We start from the raw sequence: 25139 nt of genomic DNA on the forward strand, positions 1-25139 counted from the left end.
GCCACTGGTTTCCATCTCATCTGTCTTGCTATTCCTTCTCCACGGCCTTTTCAAGCTCATCGTCCAGTCCAGCCTCCTAAGTGGGCACCCCTGCAAGGCTCTGGACAAGCCCTTTTCTCTTCTCTCCCAGTGATCTCGTCTGCCCTCGTAGACTCTCTCTGTCTCTCTCTCTGACTTGCAAACACATATTCCAGTCCTAAACTCTCTCCTGAGCCATAACCCTTCGTCACCAACTGCCTACTGGACACTTCCCATTGGATATTGCCTAGGTATCTAAAACTCAACACGACCAAAACACGACCCCATTCTCTTTTCCCAAATTAGAGAAGAACCAAAGATTTGCCTTGCTGCAATGAGGGCCCAGTTGAAATTAGGTCACAAAAAAATGACATATTAGGTGACTTCCTCTAGAAACATTTGATTCTGCAGCATCGGAATGGAAGCAGAGGAGGAGATGTGCCTTTTCTCTATTAATCGTTTCTTCTCTATCCTGCATTGAGCCTGCTGTGCATTTTGTGTTCGCATGCTGCCTCGCCCATTGGATTGTAAGCACCTCTTTTTGAATTCCCAGCACTTAGCACAGTGTCTGGCATACAGTAGGCACTCAATAAAAAAAATATGGATTGGTTGGTTGGAGGGAGAGACAGAGGGGGTAATAAATAAGTATTGGAGGTTACAGCAGAGTATGAGCAGAAACAGGACAAGGGCACAAGGAAGTGGGAGAAACAACAGTATAAAACCGAACTAACCACGGCACCAAGATGAGGCAGGAAGGCAAATGCTGCTGAGCAGGGACGATGCCTGCAGAGCCTGAAGGGGCAGAGGCAGGGGAGGGTGAAGTGATGATAAAAAGTAAGCTTAAGAGCCGCAAGGCCCAGAGAGAGGTGGAATGAGAGCAGTTTCTGGCTGGACAGAGAAACTTCAGAGCTCTTTATCACAGCAAAGGAACCCAGACGGCAGATGGGAAGACCAAGGCTGCGACCATCCCCATGTGCGGCTGAGGGGGATCGGGGCCGAAGTTGGGGAAGTAGAGGTTTAGGAACTTGAGGTGAGGATGTTTAAGGGAACCATGATGTTTGTTTTAAGCTGCACAACCAATATTGTTTCTAAATGATACTTACTTGGACTGAACCTCCATTAAGACAGTGCTGAATTCTGCTGCGCATAACTGTTCAATGTACTCTAACCCTTTAGTTTCGTTGAAGTATTTCCTTTGAATGGTAGTGAAAGTCACATTCTGAAAGAAAGTTGTGATCTCAAAATAGATTCTCAAACTGCTGTACTTTCAAGTCGATTTAAGCACATGGATGGGTTGCTCAAGTACTGTCCAAACTTTTAATGTCGTGGAGCGAAAGGATCCATTGTCCAACATGTAAATCTGGAAGTGAAATGACTTTCTCTCCTTCCTATGACAAATTACAAGGGAATAGGAACCCGAGGACAAGAAGACTCGGGTCTTCTATCAACATCCTTGGGGATAGAGGCCAGGCCTTGGAGATCACGCAATTCTCTTCTCCCACTCTTACGCTGCTCCTGGTCCTAGAACATCCATCTCCATAGGCCCCGCAAAGGCAGACGTAAGGAGGCTAGTGCGTATCAGTCAAAGAAGAGTGGCCAGTACCAGCCACAGCCTGCTGATGACACAAATGGGCCATCCCAACAGATGCTGCCTGGTCTCCGTCCCGCAAAGCTCTTCCAGCCACAATTCACTGACCACCCGGCTGCCAAAGCTATCTCCAGGAAGTCCAGGTGTGGCGGTGTCATGCCTACATTCAGTGAGCTCCAATGGCTCCCCATCTCCTCCAGGTTCAAATATAAAATTCATACCCTTGCCCCTTCCTCCCTTTCCAGTCTTCTCATGCTTATTCCCTGCCACACACTGTCATCCAAGGACTCCTTACTGTTCCTCACAAAGGACGCTCCCACTGCCACTTCCAGGCATTTTCACTAGCTGTCCCCCACCCCTAGAACTCTCTCCCTTTTCGTCTCTGCTTTCTGACTTCCCTGGCTTTCTTCAAGCCTCCACCAAACCCCGTTTTCTGCAAGGAGACTTTCTCAGTCTGCCTTCCCACAAGACTGCCTCCATTTTGTCCTGAATACATCATGTGTCCATGGCTGCTTGCATGTGTGTGTCCCCATTGAGCTGTGATGGCCTGGAAACCAGGGACTGGGGTTTTTGCCTTTCTTTATATCCGAAGCACTTAAACATTCTTCTTGATCTGACTGGACAAGCAGTGCCCTAGAAATGCAGGACTGGGGGGGGGGAAGGTCAGCCAATCAAACATGAAGAGCAAAAGATGACCAGTGGGCAGCCCGACTGGACCACAGACACCCAGTCACTTGAGTTCTCAACTTTGAAGCTGTCTAAGGCCCCCCACAGTGCCGAGCACAGAGGAGACACAACACATGCTTGTGGATTGGTCGGAGACTCTCCTCTCTCCTCAAACACCCCTAGCCAGTGAGCTGCCATGTCTCAACAATCCTGCTTCCGGGACATTTCTGACTTCTATCCTCTCCTTTCCACTGACTCAGGCCTTCATCATTTCTCACATGGACAACCATAATTCCCACCTAACTCCGATACATCCTTCACACTGCTCTCAAATATTCCTAAAAGCATAAATCAAAAAAAATCACAGAATTCCAGAATTGTAAAAGATGTTATTAGCCATCTAATCCAGCCCATCCCCCAAAAAGAATTCTCACCACAACATACCTGAAGAGGAATGATCCAGGCCGTATTTAAAGCCCTTCTCTGAGGAGGAGCGCCTTCCCAAACGAGGGGCCCTACAACCAGAGTAGGGGGCCCAGCTAGCACCCCTGCTCCCATCCACCACACCTCACAAGCAGGTTACCAGTGGCTATATTCCTTAACATGAAAGATAGAGCTTTATGTATCTTTTATTTTATCCCTGCTAAAGGTTAAAAAACATTTTCTTAATTTACCTTGAAGTTCTCTGTAATTAAGGTGAAGAGCTTAGTCGAATTCCCCACAACACAGGCAGTGTTAGACATTATTATTTCCAACGGTGCTAAAATTTTTAGCTTGGTAATTACCTGAAAAAGTTTACATAAACAGCTTCTTAAAACACTACTTTAAAGTATATTCTGAAACAAAAAAAAAAATTCATTTTCATCAAGAGGTTTCTTTAAATAAAAACCCAAACAGACAATTACTTACATTTCCACTAATTATATTAACTTTCCACTGCATTTTTCAAATATATCTCATATGTATCTTACATGAACATAGACTAACATCATCTGAATCAAGTTAGGCTACATTCTATTTGAAATACTCTGAAACGACCCAGGTTCCAGTCCCACATTCAGAATATGTTCCAGCTTCTCAAACGCACTACCTTACTTTAGATTAGTTATTGTTTTGGTTTGTCTTAAGGAAGTCCTCGTATCCTCTACTGCAGCCCTGTCTCTTCCATTTGGAGCAATACCCCTAGGGTCGCACAGACACAGGTCAAATCTGGACAAGAGAAACGTTCCAATCCATTAAGATCATTTGTAAGTTGGGGTGATGTCTGGTGGGTAGAGGCATGTTGCAGCTGCCTACCCTCCTGTACGAGACTTCAAGTACATACAGGGATTTTACTGATTATAAAAGGTATTACTGTTAGAACTAGATAAATATCGGGGTATACTGAAAAGTTCATTTTTCTTTCCTGACAAATCACAGCTCCTCTACTAGCTGTGTAACCATGAGTAAGTCGCTTAAAATACATGAACCATAATTTCCTTATCTGTAAAATTGGGAAATAATATTGAAGATACCAGTCTAACCAGGATGCTGAAAGCTCTTTGTAAATCTTAAAGCAATACATAAATGTTACTCATTATCCATACGAAAGCTTGCATTACAAGGTTCAGAAGTATTACTTACAGCATTGCACACACTTGGATATGTCAGGGGTACCCTGACATCACCCATGTGCAGACACCCCTGACCTAAAGATGCAGCTCACCTGGGCCAGGGCACTTGGGCTCACTAAAGGCACTGATCTCCCTCATTATGTCTTTACTTATCGTGGCTAACAACTTCCCATTGGGTATCTTCTGTTCTGTCTACTCAAGTCAAGAGGTCATTCTCCAGAAGCCAGTAAGGATTAGGCAGCTCTGAACTGTGTCTGCCATCAGGGGTCACTGTCCCACCACAGTCCTTCCAATCTCTGACCCTGCTCTTTTCCCCTCTGATCTTCTGAGCTTTAGAACTCAATACTATTCTCTTGAGCTCTGCCAGGCTTTTCAACTTGCTGCACTCTCTGGAAGCTACTCTTACATCTATTTTCTGCACATGTCTTTTTAATCTAAATTGGCTGGCAAGTTCTCTTTGTATCCATACTGGGTCTTTTTCCCCCAAATAACTTCCTTTTTTTCCTCTTTGTAATTATTATTTTATGTCTTCAGAATATCACTGCTGAGAGTTTCCCATTCTTCCTGGACTGGCTTCCTCTACTGCCCCCAGTTCAGTCCATGGGCTTCTGACTCTGACCTTCTTCTGGATGCTCTAAAATCTCCTTTCACAAAATCTCAGGCGGGTCAGAATATTCCTTCTGGCTTTCCTATTCTTCACTTCACTTCACAAACTCTAAGTGGGGTGGTCACTTGGCCCGAAGGTTCTCCTCCTTGTGGTGAAAGGTCAAACGTTCTTCTTCCCTGCACAGGCTAAACTCCCTGCCACCTCCACCTACCCCAAGGCCCCAGGAACCATGACCAGACAAAAAACCTGAACATCATATTTCAAGAAATCATAAAAAAACTTCCCAGATCTATCAGAAACGGAATCCACCCTCACCTACTGAATGAAACTCCAAATTGAAAACACTTCAAAATCCAGAGCTTCCAAGTCAAAAACAAACAACAACAACAACAACAAAAAACTGCAAGCAGTCATACAGGAAAAAACTAAAGTAGCATGGAACCAGTTAGGATCAACTAAGGCTTGGCAGCTACTAGTTTAAAGAAGAGAAAATCTCAAACTAGGATAAAGGCTTACAAACTGAGAATAATTCACCCTCCAGAACTGAGTGTAGCTCACCAGGGAGTTATCATATCTAACTTTAAGAAAATAAAGGCCTTTCAGGAATTACTGATGAAAAACAAACACAGAGAGCTGGCCAGAAACTCTGAAATGTAAACACAAGAGTATGGAGGCACAGACAAGCCAACACATTTGAAAATTAGAAAAGGCTCAACAATGATGAATCTAGCAGGACGAGAAGAAAGAATTTTCCCTTTAGAATCTCAGTCTCTTCATAGGGTACAGAAAGAGTTAGGGCTAGACGTGGTTTGGTTGGTTTGAATAGAAGAAGGGGGCAGGGGGTGGGGATGATATACCGGAAAATAAATGAGAAAAAGAAGGGGGAGGAATTTACTACTCTGTATAAAGAGGGCGCATGAGAAGAAGAGTAAACAAACAGGCAAGAAAGGGTGGAGTGAACAAACGTCTCCTGACCTCACTCTTATCTGAACCAGATAAAGAAGACTACAAAGATAAAGGAGACACACACAGAATTTAGTGCAGAAATACACTCACCATGGATACGTACAGGGAGGGCCTGGGAAAAGGGAAGGTGGGAATAAGAGGCTGGATAGGGCTGAAGAAGGAAGAGTGCCAAGTCTCCGGAAGCTCTTGTAATCACGAAAAGGAGAAGGGGAGCAGAATGGGTTGAAAAGCAAAATCTAACAATTATGTCATTTGCAGAAAATACATTAATAACGTAAAGATTAACATGGAATTCAAAAGAAAGGCAAGAGACAAGATGTGTCAAAATTCAACTGCAGGAACCAAAGGTCAAGCATATGAAGAGACTTAATGAAAAACACTGGGAAGGAAGTGAGCAGTACCAGATCGCAGACCACACGGCACAGCTGGAGTCCTTAAGACGATTTGGTGCTGGGTAACAGACAGGCTGATCAGTGGGTGCACTTAGGTACACAATGGCTGTTTGTCCTTATTCTGGAAGAGGACGGGGACATCAGGAAGCAGATGTCACGAAATGAGGGAGGGCTGTGCAAAGTCACCAGCCTCTTTCCTCCCTAGCCATCATGTACACAATACACAAAAGCAAGTAAGTCTGAGGTCCCCCTGATCTTACCAGCCTGGTTCCGCTGCCACTGAGCTCTACGAGCAAACCTAGGGGACAAAGTCCTGGCCTCCTTAGCCATCACAGCCACTGAAGACTCAGGAAAGATTCTCAACAACACAGCCCTTGGCTCCATCAAATGACACCAGGGAAAATGACCCCAGAGATGCGGAGTCCCTGTCTCCTTTGCCCTTCACCCCAAGGACCTGCAGCTGAAACCTGTCTTGTGTTTTCTCCCCTTATGGGAATGTGGGCTTCCTGAGAGCGGGGACCATCCTGGTTTTCTGCCTGTTTAGCCATGGTCAGCACTGTGCTCTGCCAGTAGTAAGGGCTGAATAAATGCTTTTTCCTTCACCCTCAATGTTGCATCTCCCAGGACTGCTTCACTCTTGTCTTTTATCCCCAGCCCCCAGCACACAGTAGGCATTCAACCTAATAAAGGAATGTGGGGAAAGGAAGGAAGAACCATGAAGCGATTGAGTCGATGTCTTGTGAATAAAGCACGTGCACACCTTTTGGCAAGCAGTCTTGTTGTTACAGACTCTTCCCCATTTCCTTTACTCTGAGAAATAAAAAGTCCATCACACTGCTGAGATGATGAATGCTCCAAATGCAAAAACCACGTAAAACAGAAGCACCCCAGGATGCGGCCTTGGTGCCACCCCAGCTCTACCCGTCCAGGCCTTAGTTCTGTTCTCCACAAAGGAGGGACCTAGAACAGCGTTCTCTCCAACAGACGACCCTCCTGCTTTGCAGTCCTGCTGGAGAACCAAGCCCTCACACCAACAGACTACGGGTTCGTGACAGAGCAAACACCTGCAGCACCTGGTGTCCAAAGCGCTTTACGTATGCTATCTCATTTCATCTTCACAACAACCTTGTGTGGTTGGTGCTATTACTATTTCCATTTTACAGATGAGGAAAATGAGGCTGCATCAGGTTAAGGGACTTGTTCAGGGCCTCAGATTTCACAAGTTTCAAAGCAAAATCCTAATTCGGGTCTTCCTGACTCCAATTCCAGTACTTGATCGACTATGCCACCCAGCTCCCTGGTCACCAAAAGCAATAGGGAGTTTTAATTTATAGTATTAAATCTCAGAATCTAAAATTTCAAAAGCCATTTGGAAATTTTTAAATATGAGCCCAATATCTTTTTTTTAGCCTGCATTTTTTACTATGGCATAAAGGCCCTTAGCTTACTGGCCCTGGAATCAAGAACACCTGGGTTAACATCCTGCCTAGGCTAGTTTTATGACCATGGGTCGGTCACTGGACTTCCCAATAACCCCAGGCATTCTCTAGGTCAGGCTGCTTGACCTAGGGCCCACGAACTTTGTTTTAAAGCACTTTGATACATCTACATCAACAGAACTGGTTTCCTTTTGGCTCCAGATCACCTTCAGAATCAAGTGTAAAATCCTGTTTGGTGTTCCAAGCCCTTCATAACTCACCCCATCCTATCTTTCCAGTCTTCTTTACACCAGACTCCCCCACATGTACTCTTCTATCCAGTGACGCTCGCTTCCTCACTGCTCCATGAACAAGACCTTTCATTTCCCAGCTCTGGGCATTCTCTCTGGCTGTCCCAGTTCCTGGAATGCTCTCCCTCCTCTGCTCTGACCACTGACCTCCCTGGCTTCCTTTATGACCTGCCTTTTACAGGAAACCTTCCCCAAGCCTCTTCATTCTAGCACCTTTATTTCCTATTTATCCCACACCTATCTGTTTGCATGTTGTCTCCATTAGACTCTGAGTTTCTTGAGAGCACTTTTGTCTTTTGCCTCTTTTTGGGTCCATAGTACTTAGCATGGTAGCTGGCACATAGTAGGCACTTAATAAATGTTGACTGACTGACTAGCAGACTGACTTTGTAACCCTCTGTGTTTTACTGCATGCCTTTACAAACATGATTCTGAAAAAGGCTTCCTCCCTAGGCCTTACCAGCCTACGGCCCACAACACACCAAAGGGGTTCAGAGGGCCTGAGCATGACAATAACAAGAGATGGGCTGGGAGCTGTTGCTCTCAAATTGTGGAGGGAGTCCCGCATTGATGAAATCAAGTTCTGAACCCAAATTAAAACTTTCAATAATTAAGCCAATGCTTAATAACAACTCTATCTTAGTTCAGAATAGGCCATCAGTACCCAGGAAATCATGATTACTATTCTACCAATAAATCAGCTGATTCTCAAAGAATAAACCTGAAAAATGTCACAGAGTTCCCGGTGTCAACTTTTTGTATTGTTCCATACTTACCTTGGTATATGTCGTGTTGTCAGGAAACTGGGATAACACAATTTGAGGCCTTTTCACATCAATACCCGCTATTCCTATTTCCCCTCTGGCAAGCCCTCTCCCTTCGACAACCGCGACAATAACCGAGGCAGCAGAGTGAGTCGAGACTGCAGATGAGGACGTAACTATTAAAAGTTAAGAAAAGCAACTGAATCAAAACCAGAGACTTTTATTTTTTCTTAAAAGTCCTTAAGGCATGAACTTTTAGCACGTGGCTATGACAACCAGAAATGAATTTTTATATTCACTAATGACAAGAACTCCAGGTAGCATGGTCAAGTCAAGACAAAACCAGATGAAGAACCAGCTCACTCTCTTCCAGATCACTGAAGTCCAGTGGCAAGACAAAAGTCAGGACAACTGCCAATGGCTCAGGATGCAGTGGATGACCTTGGCATCTTTGATGTCCAACCAAGTTCTACGCACTCCATAACACCTGCTCCAACCACCTTCATGGCCACTGGAACATATTATTCTTGTCCACCCATGGGGTGGATGGCAGAAAGTCTTCCCATGCTTGGGGTATACATCCCCCTATCTCACCAACTGGTTTGAGGCCTCTAGGTTACCCTCAACCTAGTTTAGCCTGTCTCCCAAGACTGTTTACCAGGAGAGAGCTGGTGTGCATGCTACAGCTTCCTGTAACCACAGGTGAGAGTTGAGCGCCAGACAGCCGCCAAAGGTGGATAAGCAGCCTTCACCCCAGAGGGGCGAGTCCTCCGTGAACACCCCACACCCAGCCCCTGCTCTGGTAAGGAATGGAGAGCATTACTGCCTCCTTCTCTAGCTTGTTGTCCACCAGTTGAAAGCTGCCATGGACTCGAACCCAAAACCTACCCAGTCGAAATGCTCAGTATTCCTTAGCCAGGAAGATGAAAAAAAAACAACCTCAGAACTCTGAGTAGAAGTCCACTTACTAAGCTCTGGCCCAAAGGGGCTGTGCTACACTGACAATATGAACAGTCCCTAAGTAAAATGAACCTCTTTTGACGCCCAGGTCAAGCATTTAAAGCTCGTCCCAATCCCCTTCTTCAACTGTATTTACTGTCTTCCATTAGAAGGTAAACTCCTCGAGGGCAGGGCCTATTTTTACCATTCTCTGTACAGATCCCCCAGTGTTAGCACAGTGCATGGCACACAGTAAGCAGTTAAGAAATGCCTGATGATTGACTGACTGGCTGATCCTGCCTTGGCACCCCCTGCATCACCTCCCCTTCCGGTCACCCTGGATTCCCACCGTGGGGTCATGCTCGACTCCGTCCTTGCCCTCACAGCTGATCTGCTGCCAAATTCACAGCAGCTCCCATTTACCTCCCATTCCACCCCCCACTGGCTCTCCCAACTTCCCCCAGGATTCCTGCCAGAGCCGTCTAACCCTTCATATTCAGCACCAAGCTGCCCTCCACTCTCAGCGACTCTCGGTCACCTCCAGGATCAGATTGTAACTCCTTTCGCTGGAACTTAAAGCCCAGCATAGCCTGGTCTCTTCCTAATTTTTCAGTTTTCTGACTCCTTACTGCCTTCCACAGCCTCTACTTTCCTCACACACAGCTACCCACCTCCCACCTTTGCCCTGGCTGTCCCCACATCTGAAATGCTTGGCCCTCTAACTCCCCGCCTCTTGGCTTCCTGACTTCCTCTAAGACTCAACTCAAATCCCACCTCCCAAAAGAGGTGCCCCCCCCCACTCATGCCTTCCCTTCACAGAACTGTCCATCCGCTCTGCACAAAGCTCAGATCTAACTAGTTTTTTACAAGTAAACTTGAGGGCAGAAACTGTCAGTTTGCCTTTCACTGCAACTGCAGGGCCTAGCACAGTGCCAGGCATGGGGTATTGATCACTTAATAAATACTTGTGGACTAGACGCATGGCAGCTGTCTGTGTACCTGCCTGCAATGTTCTCGGACCTCATCTCCACTTACTGCCATATCAATTTTCCTTCAAGACTTTAGGCTTCTTCCTGAAGACCAGAGGCCTTTCCTGCTCCCCACAGCGGCTAGCTTGCCCTCTGAGGTGACGGTGAATCTCTTTATGACATGTATGTATGTATTCTCTGATGAGTGGCTTGAGGGTAGAGCCTTGTTTAGCTCTTTTATCTGTACCCTCAGTGCCAAGCTCAGTGCCCAGCATTATCATTTGCCAGGTGGGTCTTGTGCAGGCAGGGGACCCTTTTAAGATTCGGTGATGTTTTTACTTTCACAATTGTTAGTCAACTGATTATTTAACATCTGCAGAAAGAAAGATAACTCTACCACAGTGTGAAGCATACCTATTTTCCACATGTGCAACAAGGCCCTAATTCTACTTAGTTCTCTTACTTTTCCCAGTCAGCTATTTAATGACAGTAATGTGGGGTTAAAGCAAAAAGCACCTTCTGCAACACAACTCTTGTCCCCAAAGTACGAATATAACTAGGATCCTAAATAGTTTGCTCCTTTGGAACTTGCTTGCCCCAAAACAAAAACAAATAAACAAAAACCAGACGTGGCAGGCCTCCTTGCTGAAATGAAAAAAGGAGGATATGTGTTTTGGAAACTCTGCAACTGGGTAGTGACTTTATTTTTTGTGTGAAGGTGGTGAAAGAAAAGGGAACAGAAGTTACAGAAGTCCCGTTAACCCCAAGAGAATAGCTAATGGCACACTCTGTGAAGATCCAAGATGGCGAGCTCCCATCTCCCACTTTGGCAAAAGGTTTTCCCCAGAGAACCTCCACGTCATAGAATCTGGAGCTAGGGGGAACAAGGGAGCATCCAGTCCCACCAGTTTCACAGACGAGCAGATGGAGGTCCAGCAAAGCGATGTGACTTGTCCAAGGTCAACAGGCTAGGAAGAATAGAGGGGACGTCCCAAGCCTGATGTACTCTTCTCCAGCTTCCCCACGGGATCGATCCTTAAACCTAGGTGCAGGAATCTTCTCTCCCTTCTCTAAAGCCCCTGACAGCCTCTGCTTGAGCAGCAACAGCGAGCTCACTGTTTGTGCCTAAAGCAGACTTCATGACTCTCAGGACAATCTCGGAAAAAAGTTTACCCAGTCTCATTTCCTACTTCAATACTCCACAACAAATAAATAAATCAAACACTCCGCCACGTCACCCTTCACTTTAGATGTCTGGGATTCCACGGAAATAAAATACAACATATTAATGTAACAGTTTCACATTCTGCGCTTTTTACCTGAATGTCCCATTTGAGGCGTCTTACTTCCATAACTGGATCTGGCAGGATTGCCAAAAGTCGATGGCGTCTTTATGACTGGAGCAAAACTGCTATCTCTTGCTGAAGATGAACTTGCAACAGAGGTAAAATTCGGTGCACTGACATTTTCTGCAAAAGAACTTTTGTCCCCAAAGTATGAATCTAAGTAGGAAAAATAAAATGTGAACAAACAGTTTTAAAAACCTTAAATACATCAAAATCATTTAGTCATGGTGAATTTAAACAACCATGTATTATGTCCTGTACAAAGTAACAGCAACATTGTAAGGCGATCTGCTGTGAATGACTAATTCTCAGCAATATGACAATCTATGACAACTTTGAAGGACTTAAGATGAAAAATGCAACTTATCGTCAGGGAAAGAACTGATGGTATCTGAACACAGATTGAAGGGAGGGGGAGTCCTGGAAGCCATCCCCTCTCTCCTATTGCACAGAAGAGATACAATACACATGGCACTTTATCTTGAAAAAGATCTGAAGTTTGCCTGTGGAAAGGGCCTCAGAAAAGTTTTAGCTTATGAGTGGAGATCATTCATTAAGCAAACCAAAATTGTTTTATGCTCAAAATGTTCCTTAATATATCAATTTCACTGCAATAAAATCACATTTTCAAAGCAAGTGGTAAAGCCCAATTGTACCCACAAATTATTCAAAATACAAGGATGAAAATTTCAGCCATTATGGAGGAGAAATTGTACATGAAGTAGCCAGTGTGTGTGTTTCTGCACAACAGAATGACTATTATACTGCATTCCATATGTAGGCTAATCTCTCTCCTGGAGGAAAAAAGTGAAGGGATTCCAACACCATCTCTCCAGTTTGTTCCAGAGAATTAAGTTTCAAAAGGAAAAAGAGGCAAAGCTTCAATAGGAAATCTAAAATGGAGGGAAGACTAGATCCTTGTCACGTCAGAGAGCTGAAGAGTATTACACCAAGGAGAAAGGGAAGAAAATGGACAATGTGTATTAAAAAAAAAAATCTGAGGCTCTTCACAAAGAAGAGGAAGAAGCTTGTCGTTACCCAAAGAATGGTACAGCCGAGCCACAAATGCCACCATCCAAGTTTCAGCAGAGAAGCATGATCTTAGGTGGTGACTCCCTGCTCAGGTGACTAGGGGAAGCAATCTGTCCCCCAGGTAACTATAATGGAGAGCCCTACAGTCTCCCTGGAGCCTATGTTCAAGACATGACGGAGAGCCTCCCAAGACTTTTCAAAATGGATGACAACTACCCACTTTTAGTGCTTAACATGGGTATAAATGACATCGCCAGAAGGAAGTTCAAAAGTATTACCAATTCTTTAATTTCTTCAAGAAAGTGAAGACCATAATGACCCAGGTCAGTTTTCTTCATTGTATCCACTGAAGTCAAGGGATACGGGAGAGAAAAATTCATTTGGTAAGTTAATGGCTGGCTAAGAAAGTGCACAGTAGTCACAAAATGACTTTGTGACTAGAGATGGAGCGCACATAACAAAGGCTGTCATTTGCCTGAATGGAAAGACAGGAACTGAACCATTGTGAAGTAAGAAACACCAAGAAAACAATGTCTATAGAATGACCACAATAACAAAGGAAAGAATAACAAAAGAATTTAAAATAGATATTACAATTACACAGAACAAGGCTGGCCCCAAAGATGAAATAGGAGAACCCTTCCCCCGCCAACTCCTTTGCAGAGATGCAGGATCCACATGTAGGCAACATGGCTTCCACTGTCATGTTTTCCTTGTGCATTGATAATTTATATTGACTTTTTCCTCTTTTGCCTTTAAAAAATACTGTTACTTGAAATGGCTCTCCGAGAGGGAGAAGGCAACACTGAAGGAAACCATGGTGAGAAAATAAAAACATATTTAAAAAGGAATGAGTTTGGACCCGAAGGAGAGGTGCAAGAAGACACCATTCTGAACTCCTCTGTAGAGACAGTAGAGGTTTATGGGTGAGAATTGGTAAATGTCAAATCAGAATTTTTTTTGATGGTTTTGCTGAACTTTTTTCTTTTAAAGATTTTTTTTTTATATAAGGTATGGCTCTCCAGATGGGGAGAGAGATTAATCAGTCAGTCAGTAAACATTTCTGAATTGCTTCTGGTGCTCAGGGCACCTTGAGGATTCCAATAAAAGCAAAAGACAGTCCCCCAGTCCCTGTTCTCAAGGGGCTCATTGTCTAATGATGGAGACAGCAGGCAAGCAACTATGAATGAACAAGACATAGCCAGGATAAATTGGAAAAACAAACGATATCAATACAATCTATTTTTAAAAGAATATATTTGCCAGGAGTCTTTCGAAGCTAATCAAAAAGGTCTCAAAAAACTTTAAAAGAAAGGGGCAGCTAGGTGGCACTGTGGATAGAACACCAGCCCTGGAGTCAGGAGGACCCGAGACCAAATTCGGCCTCAGACACTTGACCTTACTAGCTGTGTGACCCTGGGCAAGTCACTTAACACCACTGCCTATCAAAAATAATAAAAAAAAAATTTTTTTTTAATTTAAAAGATGGGAGAAGCAGATTGCTGATGCATACCCCAAGTTGGTCAGTCTGCTTGCCCCAACTCTCCCCCATTGCAGTCCATCCTCCACTGAGCCACTGAAGTGATTTTCCTAGAGGTCTGATCATGTCTCCCTTACTTAGTCAACTCCAGGGGCTTCCTATCACCCCTAGAATCGAATACAAAATGCTCTGTTCATACCCTAGGCCCCTCCTCCCTTTCCAGTCTTCACAGTGTACTCTCTGACACTTACTCTTCCATATGGTGTCACTAGTCTACTGGCTGTTCTACAAACAAGACCCTCCATCTCTCGGCTCTGGTCATTCTCTCTGGCCTTCCCCAGGCCTGGAGTGATCTCCCTTCTCTGTTCCCACTACTGACTTCCCTGGCTTCCTCTAAGTCCCAACTAAAATCCTACCATCTACAAGAAGTCTTCCCTAAGACCTCTTAATTCCAGTGCCTTCCCTGTTAATTACTTTTTCTTTTCTCTATGTTGCTCGCTTTGTATATATTTACATATTGTTTCCCCTCTTTGTGGGCAGACTGTATTTTGCCTCTTTTAGCATTCCCAGCACTGAATACAGTACTTGGCACATAGTAAACACTTAATAAATGTTTATGATTTAACTTCAGGCAGCTGGGGCTCAGAAAATGACTTCTGACAACCTTCCTCCTCCCTTCTCCCTATTCTTTTACACGCTACAAATACATTAAATAAATCCTTTTATATGCTGTATCTTCATTTCTCACCAGGCTATGTTCTGGACTTTCTTCATCATGCTCCAGCAACCCCATCATCCTGGAATCCCACTCAAGCCCTGGAATTGACAATGGAAATACTCTCTGCCCTTAGCTATCTCCCTCTCATCCGGAGGCTGTTCGTACAGCCTCCGCTGAAAGAGGACCCACAGGCCGGCGAGGTCTTCATTTCTCTGCACGACAGCCTTCTCTGCTACTCCCTGTCCCACCCCACCTCCCACAGGGTACCTTCACCTTCCCCCTCTCCTCCTGAGCTTCATTTTATGCAGTCTTCCTTCATCAGAATGTAAACCCCTTCAGGATAGAAACGTTCTTGTCTCTTATTTTGCTTCAATGCCTGGACCCTTCTACCTTTCAGTCTTCTCACACCTCACTGTGCACCCATTGCATCCAGTGATACTGGTCTCTCAGCTGTTTCACGAACAAGACCCTCCATCTCTCTGGCCATCCCCCAGGCCTAGAATGCTTTCCTTCGTCCGCTCCACCTACTGACCTCCCTGGTTTTCAAGTCCCAACTGAAAGCCCACCTACAGGAAGCCTTTCTTGACCCCTCTAATCCCAGTGCCTTTTTTCTGTTAACTATTCCCTACTTATCCTGTACATAGCTTGCTCGTATATATTTGCATATTGTCTCCCCTATTAGATTGTAAACTCCTTGAGGTCAGGGACTATCCTTTGCCTCTTTTTGTAACGCCAGGGCTTGGCACACTGCCTGGCACATCTTAGCACTTAATGTTTGATTGACTGCTTGTATTTGTACTCCTAGCTCTTGTACAGTGATTGGTATGTAATGCTTAATACTTGCTATTGACTGATTACACAGGTGTTTTTTTTTTTTTTTTTTTAGTGGGTCTGACTGTTTTGCGACTAAAAAGAATTAAGGTGATTATACAGGTGTGTCAAGCACCAGGGATGACTTAGGGGTAATGTTTATTAAAACTCAATAATGGGACTAAAATCACATTTCAGATTTCCCCAAGTGGGCTTAAGATATGTTCTTAGAAACCCTTATCTTTCTGATGAAGAGGACACAGCATAATGTCTTATAACTGTAAGTGTTCAATAAATGAGTTGAAGAGCATTCTAGACATGGGCAGAATGTCTAGAGTTGGGAGATGATGTGTCTTGTTCATGGAATAGCAAGACCAGCACACTGAATAATAAATAAGGAGGGTGAGAACAGGTTTAAGAAGATTGAGAAAATACGGAAGTGGGGCTAAGGAGTTTAATGGATTTTAATGAGTAGAATGTCATGACTGCGCCTGTGCTTTGGAAAATCACTTTGGCGGCTCACGGGAGGATGGCCCAGAGTGGGGGGGATGCCCCAGCAGCCACTGCAGCAGCCCAGATGTGAAGGGATGAGGGCCTGTATGGGGGGAGGGGTGACAGTGTCAGAGGAGAGAAGAGGGTACATTACAGAGATGTTGCAAAGGTAAAATCAATAGGCTCCGGCACCATATTGGATATGGATATGGGGGGTGAGAGAGTTGAGTCCAGGATGCCTCCTAGCTTATGAGCCTGAGGGAGGCATTGGGACGATGGTGTTCCACTCTGAACGGGGAAATCTGGAAGAGGGAGGTTTGGGGAGAAAAGCTAACGAGTTCGGTTTTGGACGTGCCGAGTTTGTACTTGACTTAAGTGGTTTCTTTTGCGTTTTGTTACACGCACATGCAACATTACTCTGTAGTCCCGCGGGCCTCTTTAGGCTTCGTCCGCCCGTTCCGTCCTGGCCCCAAGCCTTCCCTCTGAGCCCCTGCCCAATCCCTGCCGGCCGGAGCTCGTGTCTCGCCCCTCTGTGCGCGCTCGGGCTCCCGGCTAAACACCGCTAAGGGTCTGCACGGGGTGAGCGCTAGAAATAGACACATAGATAGATATGGTGGCCACCTACGCACACTCGTGAAAATGGCTTTTTCCCTTCGTTATGGGCGAGAAACTCAATTCTTTTTAGTCGGAAAACAGTCAGGCCCGCTACAAAAAACAACAAGCTGCCGAGGCTTCGAAGGCGCGGAGACCGTGGGGCCGGCCTCGTAGGAGGCGCACAGCGGGGGAGGGGCACCACGCGGCCCGGCTCTCCATGACGTCATCATCGCCCCCCCCCCCGCAGGAGAGGGACCCTCGGGGTCCCCACTTTACAAAGGAGGAAGAGGCCGGAGGCGGACCGAGCCTAACCCTCCCGGGGGCCGACGACTTACTAATTTGACCTCGTGGGGGAGGGGAGCCTGGAGACACCCGCAGCCCCGCCGTCCCTTCCCCCACCCGGAGGCACCACAGGGCGGGACGAGGGCGGCCCCACCTCGGTCTGCCCCGGGGACGCTGCCAGGCGGGCTGGGGCTGCTGCTGCTCCACCGCACGAGGCCGGGGCTGCTGCTGGGCCCGTGCCCCGACCACGAGCCGCCGCCGCCGGGGAAGGGCAGGCCGCGCTCGGCCGAGCCCCACAGCGGAGTCCGCCGGACGCCGGATCTGCAGCGGGGGCCCGGAGGCGGGATCCCTCTCGCGGGCGAGGACGAGTCCCACGGCCGCGAACACGAAGGGCTCCGAGCCTCCGGCCCAGACATCCTCCTCCGGGGAGCCCCGCCTCGCACTGACGCGTCATCTATGGAGGGCCGGGCCCGAGGAGAAGAGCAGGGCGCAGGCGCACAGTCACGTGGCCGCGCCCGCCGACGGAGCCCCGCCCCCTCCCGGCAGGCCTCTCGGCCGGAGCGAGGCGGCAAAGGCACGCCCCGCCGGAACCGGAAATAGACCCGGAAGGGGAAGCTAGAGCGGCGGGGAATGTAGGGAGGGACCGGCCATTCGCGGAGCTGGAGGGAGACTCGAAAAACCAGGCTAAGGATGTCGGAGTGGGCTTTCCACGAGGAAGGCCGTTTTCAAAGGGAAGGAACCCAGGCTTGGAATAAGCACGTGGACAGACCGGGGTGGGGGGGGGGGGGGGCGGGGGGGGGGGGGCCGCGGGGGCCGCGGGAAGCCGGGGGGGGGGGGGGGGGGGCCATCGAGGAGAGGGCATTTGAGACGCAGCCGGGTTAAGACTGCCTGGCACTGCCCGACACTGCCCGCCTCTTCGGGCGCCGCGAGGCCAGTTCGGCCCCCGGGGGAGGATGCAGAGTGACGGCCGAGGGGGAGCGCGTGGGCAGGATCCTAAAGCGTCGTTGATGACGAGACCAGATGGAAGCCCTTGAGATGCCCATCGTCGATTGCTGCGAGCCGCCCCCACGCCCACGCCCACGCCCACCCAGTGGCCCCCGCTGAGGAAGGAATTCGTGATTTTCACATTAATCATATGTAATGAACATAGCAGCGATCTCGTTAGGAGCTGCCTCTCTGGCTTGGGAGTTCGGAGCTCCCAATGCAGCTTGAGCTGATGGACCAACACTCGCCATCGCTGGGCCTTGCCTTGCGTGGGCCCTCTCTGGTTCTGCGCCTTAGGGGAGGCCGTCACGGTCCCCGAGACCTGCCACCACAGTTACCGTACCGGGGAGCTGAAGGGTTTCGGGTGGGAAACCTCTAGATGACTGCAATCCGCCTTCGCCCCCCTCCCTCCCTAGCTGTGATTCAAGTATATAACCTGGGCTTTTACTTCGCTCTAATTAAACCACTCGATTAGTGGCACTCCCATGTCGAGGCCTGCTTTGTGTGGCTCTGAGCTTTCTCAGCTTAGAGAATAGCATTACAGCCTCTAATTCAGCCACCTGGGGGCCTCCTCAACGACCCCTTTTAAAATGTCCTCTTAACAGCACCACCTCCAAGATTTTACAAGTGACCTTCTGCACTTCTGATGCATTTGCCCCACTAAAGGAAGCCCCTTTAAAGCACAATAGCAGCAACGCAGTGACCGTGTGAAAACCGGACGATCTCTGGACAAAAAAAATTCAGGGGGACACAAAATCTCAACCCAGATACTCACTTTATTCTGTCATTTTTCCATGCTAGGCTGAAAATCATCACATTACCGTTCGGACACGTTTTTCTGGGACGTGTACAAGAGTATGCAATATAGGTGGGCAGGGTCCTAACTTTTCCTAACCCATTTACAGGAACCAAGTCTGCACAACAAATCAGTCCTTTCCCAAGTACAAGATGTTACAATCAAGTTTACTTTACATGAACACTAATGACAAAAGACTTCTACAGTCCTGATAAAGAAGGGCTTTCATTTGTTGGTGGGTTTTTATGAAGAGCTTATCAAACAGAAATGACATCTTTTCATTATTTACCCATCAAAAATTCTAATACTTGGCAATCATTTCCGAAGGGATTACATGCATAAAATACTGCAACACTAAGCATGCTAGTTTTTCCTGCTTCTTGAAATGATGACCCATCACATGCTTCAAGTACCATTAAACTATTGCACTATCAATCAGCATCACAGTGAATCACCTGAAGCTAAGTATTAGGACAGAGTTACTTTTTACAATATATATGTAACATAAATATATGACTATATAATTTATTAAAATCGATTTGACACAATGTACAAAATCAGAGCATTCACCAAAATGCTTGGTTTTTTTTGCTATATTCATGTGCACATTTGAAAAAGTAAAGAAGGTAACAGTACAAGTCTAGTGGGCCTGCTGTCTAGTTCACAAGTTCTGGCTGCACATTTATTCTTCGAAGTGCTTCCTCAGGCATGCAAAACACAGGATTGACTGGCTTGATTTGTTCATCTCCTAACAGAGAAAGTCCAGCAATTCCAAACAAAGTATGAAAAGGGTCCACCTATTTGGGAATTAAGAAAGCAAGGTCAGTAACCATACAACTCTTTGATAGATTACAACACAAGTTCAACTGCAAAAGGCCTCCAGAAAGCAGGGGTCTATAAACATGAAGTAAAATTAAAATGTAAAGGGCTGCAAAGTGAACTAATCACATTGAAACAAAGGTGTAGTTTTTATTTGCAAAAACCAGTTTAACAAATTCTGGCATAGAAGAAACCAGTCCATTTAATTAAGTAAAATGTATTCTGGTATAAACCAAAAGCCCTAAATAGACAAATTAAAATACTCTATCAGAGACATATGATGTCATTTTTTTTTAAACCGGAGGCTTTGTTTTCCTTTATAGTGCCTGAGGAATTAAAGTACATTATTTTGCCTAATTTTACATGCTGTTTTGTCTGAAACTTGTGAATAGCCCAGTAGTGAGAAAAATTTTCCCCAATAAATTTGTATTGAGTTTACTTAAAAAATATTTCAAAGGCCCGCTCCCCATCCTGTTTTATTTTCAAGGAGAGGCCTTTAGTCACATAGTTGTTAAACAACAAAAACCCATCCTGCCTTCCAAGGACTATCCCCAATTTTTCAAATGGGGCGCTCCATCTCATTACAGCTCCAGGTATGACACACAAAAGCTATAGTGAGAACTTGCCATATCTCCTGGCCTGTCTGCAAACCCTCCGGTCTCTTCATCTTGACAAGCCAAGATGAAACTGCGCAATTTCTCCCGGTCAATCCAGTGCAGTCTTCCGATTATTTTCAAGGAAGCTAACACCCACCAGGAATAACACACATCTGGTAGCTAAGGAGGAAAAAAGGTAACAAACATTCGTTTCTCCGACAACTGTCCACCCCCTCACCAAACCCAATCTAGTCTATGTGAAAAAACTGCTCAGTATTAAGAGACAGGTGGATTTAAATAGGCTACCCTAGTAAGGAAAAATGTCTAGGCCCTGTTAATATTAAGTTAGCAGGGGGCAGCTAGGTGTCCCAGTAGACAGAGGACCAGCCTTGGAGTCAGGAGGACCTGAGTTCAAATCCAGCTTCAGACACAACACTTACTAGCTGTGGGACTGTTAACCCAACTGTCTCCAAAAAATAAGTAAGTAAATAAAAAAATAAAAGAGTTAAGTTAGAAGGAATGAAAGCTTCCAGTTTAGAAACACTCCACAATTGAATGTGGAAAGAGCTTAGGATAGGGTCTTTCTTAATGCAGAACAGGCAGCTAAGAATTACAGGTTAGAGAAATAGTAAAGAACCTCCAAGCACTACAACCTACAGCACTAGCACCAACTGCTGACTGGGTGTGAAGATGACCCCAGGTACTAGAGTTTACAGCAGGCAAAGGTGGGGGGGAGGGGTTAGCAAGTGTGTCCAAGTCTGGGCACCAGGAGGACTACAGCTTCACTGCCTGAGCCAACTCTCTACTACTGTTTAAAAAGCTAACAAAACATCCTTCGTGGAATATAAAAATCTAGCCTCAAAAAGGAGTTTATGTTGTAAAAGTGTCAAGACGACTTTTTAATTGTGAATTCCAGTGACAGCCCAAAAAAGGCCAAGGGGAATATCCTTAGGGGAACAAACGCAGGGAGATTGTGCCAATTCTCAGGATTCGAATGATTACAATTACCTTCTCTGGTCGTCCATTGAGGCCACCGGACGGTAACTGGCGTTCGCAAAGCCACCAACCAAGCAAATCGGAATTGACTTGATGCAACTGGCTAGTAATTGCCAGAAATCCTGTGCAACAATAGATCTAAAATTACAGACATAAAGTTCATGTACATAAAACTTGATGCTGACTTCCATGCTAGAAGATTATTGCTAAATTAAGGATGACTTGGAAAATTAAATGTAAGCCCCAGAGAGAAGACTGTGCTCAACTATCTGTGATCTGTCAGCAAAGCCATCTTTGTTCCCCTGTATCTTACCGTATTTTAAATGGTAATGAGTGCACTTGGAACCCAGGTAGGAATGTTTGTTCAGTACTGTGCTGAAGATAATCACTATTTGTGGCCAAAAAGCAAGGTAACAAAGTTCCCAGACCTTAAATCACCTACAATGCCATAGGCTAAACCAGAGTGCTAAGTGCTTCTGGTTTCTAGGAAAGGTGGGAAGGATCTGTCCCACGAAGGAGTGGGGAGCCAGTTCCAAAAAACGGATGAAACGCAGCTAGTGAACTGTATAAAAATAAAAACGTGCCACTACACAGCCATCGTGGGACTTGGGGCCCCGGGTCAACATTCAACTACTGCCTGAATGCTCCAGATAACTTACCTGCCCAGCGTGGGATTCGGAGCCCGGTCTGCACCCAAATCCACCATCAAAGTTCATGCAGGATAAAACAAATTCTATTGCCTTTTCAATATTGATGGCATCTAGCTTCCCCTACAAGACAGAAAGTGTTTTTCAATGAAATTCCAAAGACAGGGATAGTTAAGTTCACAACTCCAACACAATACTTAAAACTCACCAAAAGTGCTAATGTTGCCACAGCACAGAAAGAAAATCTTGTATCGATTTCACCTGGGGAAAAAGGCACCATAATATAAACACTCCAGTGTATCACATTAGATCAAGATCTGCCATCTCCCAACATTCCATAGCCACACCATTCCTCCAGTTAGCAAAACTGAAAATAACAACCTGGTCCCACTTATTCACAACAACAGCTAACGTTTATCTAGCATCTATAGCCAGCAAACGCACGGAGATCTTCGCCAAGCTGGGCAGGCTAGGGGAAGCAGGCTCTCTAGTCCCAAGGTCACAGAGCTAACTAATCGGAGCAATCCTAGAATTAAAAATGTCTTAGAAGCACAGGAAGGGATAGATAACAACTCCTCCCTCCTTTAAAAACAAAGATAAAAACAACTCTATTTTCACATCCCATCAAGCAGCTGGTTGGTATTCAGTCAATCCCTGTCCCGGACAGCACAGCCTGCACTGTTATCAGCGAGGCGACGATGCTAATACTGAAGCCTACAGAAGGCCCTGGTCTACATTTCTAAGGTGTAATGCTGTCCTCTCCCTTTCCCTCTTCACTCAAATATTCAGCAAGTTTGTAAAGTTTTCTTATTTCTACCCCCTCCTTTCCGGTGCAGATTCTTTTAAAAAGAAAATATCAAAAAACTTTACAAAGCCACCAAATATCTGGGGTGAAATTTACCTACCTTATCATCCTAGACTTGCCCCCTCTGATCCAGTGCTCACGTATGCTGAAATAGAATTACTACAGTACATGCTGGCACTTCCAGCAGACAGACATATCTCCAAACAGACCAGCTGCTCAGTGGGACCTGAAAAGATGGCAAACTTAAAGAATTGAATTTCTTTTTAAAGTCCCAGATACACGGGGACACATTAACTTGCCACATAAGCTCCTAAAAATTTAAAAGCAACCTATTATGGAGTACCAATTCTCCGCTTCTAAGTGAACTCTTTACTTGCACTTAGGGCCTACTCTCTAACAGTGCAATTCTGGTCATTATGCTAAACTGACATAAAAGGCATTAATTACCCCAGATGTCGCCAGCAAAGGACCCATCTTCTTTCTGTAGACTTTGGACATATTCAACAACTTTATTTACATCAATAACATTAAGACTATCATAAAGAGTAAGAATCTGCAAAATAAAAAATGCACCAATTACTAAAATTTACGTCACTGACCTTCACAACATTCTTCACGAACGGCCCAACTTTCTGAAATTTAATTAAGCCCTTCCCAAATTCATCTTAATGACTGTCTCTTTTTCCTATTTTGATTAAGAATTAAACGCAAAAACCACAATTTCCAGTTAATCTTTTGGCAATTATTTAGTACCTGCTTAGTCCAAAATACTAGGAATACAAAGTGAAAACCAAAGGGCCCACCTCACCAGGGTGCTGATAGGTTACTTTTGGGGAACATTTTGGACATCAGATGTCCATCCAATACTCTTAAAACTATATTTAAACCTCAGATCACCTAATCCCAATGCCCGCATTTTACAGAAGAAACAAGTTCAGAAAAGGACGTTCTCTTCTCCTAAATTATACAGGTTAGGATTTAGGACTTCTGCAGATTTTGTCTTCCCTAGCAGAATGTAAGCTCCCCAGGGCAGGGAGATCGTTGTCTGGAACTGCACGTGCTTGGCAAATCACCCATATCAAGTTAGGTTAGGGAGGCCAGGGGTCTCCACTAAAGAGTTCAATGGTCCCAAAGAAGGCAAGTTATGCCCAGTAATACAGCAAGCTGGAGGCAGAACAAGGACCTGAGAATCCCACCTCCTACTTCTCAGTCGTCTCTCCACTTTACTGTCCCAATTATCAATTGGGGACAGTGTAACTTTACATTAGTATGTAATGAGTGGACCATGAGAGATTAAAGTGATCATGAAAAATGAATTTCCAAGGTCTCAGCGTAATTCTAGAGCTAAAGTAGTGATATGCATCAACTTTAGATTCAGCTAATACATGCCATCACATCATTGACCTTGAGAGTAACAGCTTTAATCTCAAAACAAATAGCCTTACCTAGAAATTGTCCCCAAGGCTGTTAGGTGATTCAAACAACAAGGAAAAAAAAAAAAGCAAGGGACCACATTTACCTGAATAGCACTAAGAGTGTACAAAAGGTGAGGATCATGGCCGAGGCTGGCGCTGATGCCACCACACTCATGCTGGCACGCCTTTATGAAAGTGAGGATTTCCTCTCGATTCATTCGATGAAGCTGTCCCATTAGATCCATCACCGTTAGTCCCCAATAGATTCCACTCATCCTCAAGTATTCAGACATACAGTATTCCTAAAATGAACATTTATATCATATCACATTATGCTGCAGCATTACGTGGTATGTGGATAATACTGTATACATTTTATGTAACATGGTAACCTTTTTTTTTCCAAAGGCAGATATGCTTTTATAGTAATTCACTTTCTGACAGCAAACTTCAATAACCTCAATGCTAGCTATGATTCTGTAATTTTTGGTACTATGGAGTATCCACACAACACTAAGACTGATCTGAAAATCAACCTCTGCTCAAGGACCTAGCCATATAATGGACAAAACTAGGAAATCATGGCAAAAATCCAACTTAACATGGGATTGTGCGCACAGGAACATCCCCCGCAGAGGACAAAGGTACCTCTCTTTCCAAAATGCTGAGCTAGCTACCTGGACAAGTAGTCCCAATGATCCTGTCAGGGACTCAACACAAGTCATGATCCTTCTCTTGAAAAAAGTGACCTCTGGGAAGGTTCAGAACTTGACTGAGCTGATGACTATTCCATTACTGGATCGTAAACCACCATGTGGTGTGCGTGGCCAGGTGGTGCAGTGGACAGCGCCAGACCTCCCAGACACAAACTAGCTGTGGGACCCCGGGCAGATCACTTCACCCTGTTTGCCTCAATTTCCTCATCTGTAAAATGAGCCGGAGAGGGAAATGGTAAACGGCTCCAAGTAACCTTGCCATGAAAAGTCGGAAATGACTGAGTAACAACTACAAACAAACAAGCAGTTCACCGTAAGGGTCAAGTAAGAAGCCAAACAAAAACGAGCCAAAATGCACTCG

At 45.4% G+C, this 25139-nt stretch overlaps 2 protein-coding genes and 1 non-coding gene across 4 annotated transcripts in view; all 3 read right to left on the reverse strand.

Annotated features, from left to right (window-relative positions):
• Nucleotides 1-17420, reverse strand: part of MSH4 (mutS homolog 4) — a 90634-nt gene extending 73214 nt beyond the window's left edge. Inside the window, exons 1-5 of the mRNA XM_027874059.1 lie at nt 17159-17420; nt 11570-11752; nt 8356-8519; nt 2947-3057; nt 1122-1237 (exon numbers count right to left, since the gene is read on the reverse strand). Coding sequence (XP_027729860.1) covers nt 1122-1237; nt 2947-3057; nt 8356-8519; nt 11570-11752; nt 17159-17420 — 836 coding nt within the window. The remainder of the gene's footprint in view (nt 1-1121; nt 1238-2946; nt 3058-8355; nt 8520-11569; nt 11753-17158) is intronic.
• A 1324-nt stretch (nt 17421-18744) lies between these two features.
• The window catches only part of RABGGTB (Rab geranylgeranyltransferase subunit beta), a 6903-nt gene continuing 508 nt past the window's right edge, over nt 18745-25139 (reverse strand). The window contains exons 1-8 of one of the 2 annotated variants that reach the window (XM_027874050.1): nt 24740-24922; nt 24167-24364; nt 23095-23200; nt 22051-22103; nt 21855-21965; nt 21208-21333; nt 20230-20379; nt 18745-19581 (exon numbers count right to left, since the gene is read on the reverse strand). In XM_027874050.1, the coding sequence (XP_027729851.1) occupies nt 19441-19581; nt 20230-20379; nt 21208-21333; nt 21855-21965; nt 22051-22103; nt 23095-23200; nt 24167-24364; nt 24740-24787 (933 nt within the window). In that variant the 5' untranslated portion in view covers nt 24788-24922 and the 3' untranslated portion in view covers nt 18745-19440. Of the gene's footprint in view, nt 19582-20229; nt 20380-21207; nt 21334-21854; nt 21966-22050; nt 22104-23094; nt 23201-24166; nt 24365-24739; nt 24923-25139 lie in introns of those variants that run through there. The other variant, XM_027874051.1, reaches the window with a different exon arrangement.
• LOC114051700 lies at nt 23969-24052 on the reverse strand. The gene has a single exon (XR_003570193.1). It is a non-coding gene; the product is annotated as a small nucleolar RNA SNORD45 (small nucleolar RNA).

Source organism: Vombatus ursinus, unplaced genomic scaffold, assembly GCF_900497805.2.
Source record: "Vombatus ursinus unplaced genomic scaffold, bare-nosed wombat genome assembly UNPS02014804.1, whole genome shotgun sequence".
Lineage (NCBI taxonomy): Eukaryota > Metazoa > Chordata > Mammalia > Diprotodontia > Vombatidae > Vombatus > Vombatus ursinus.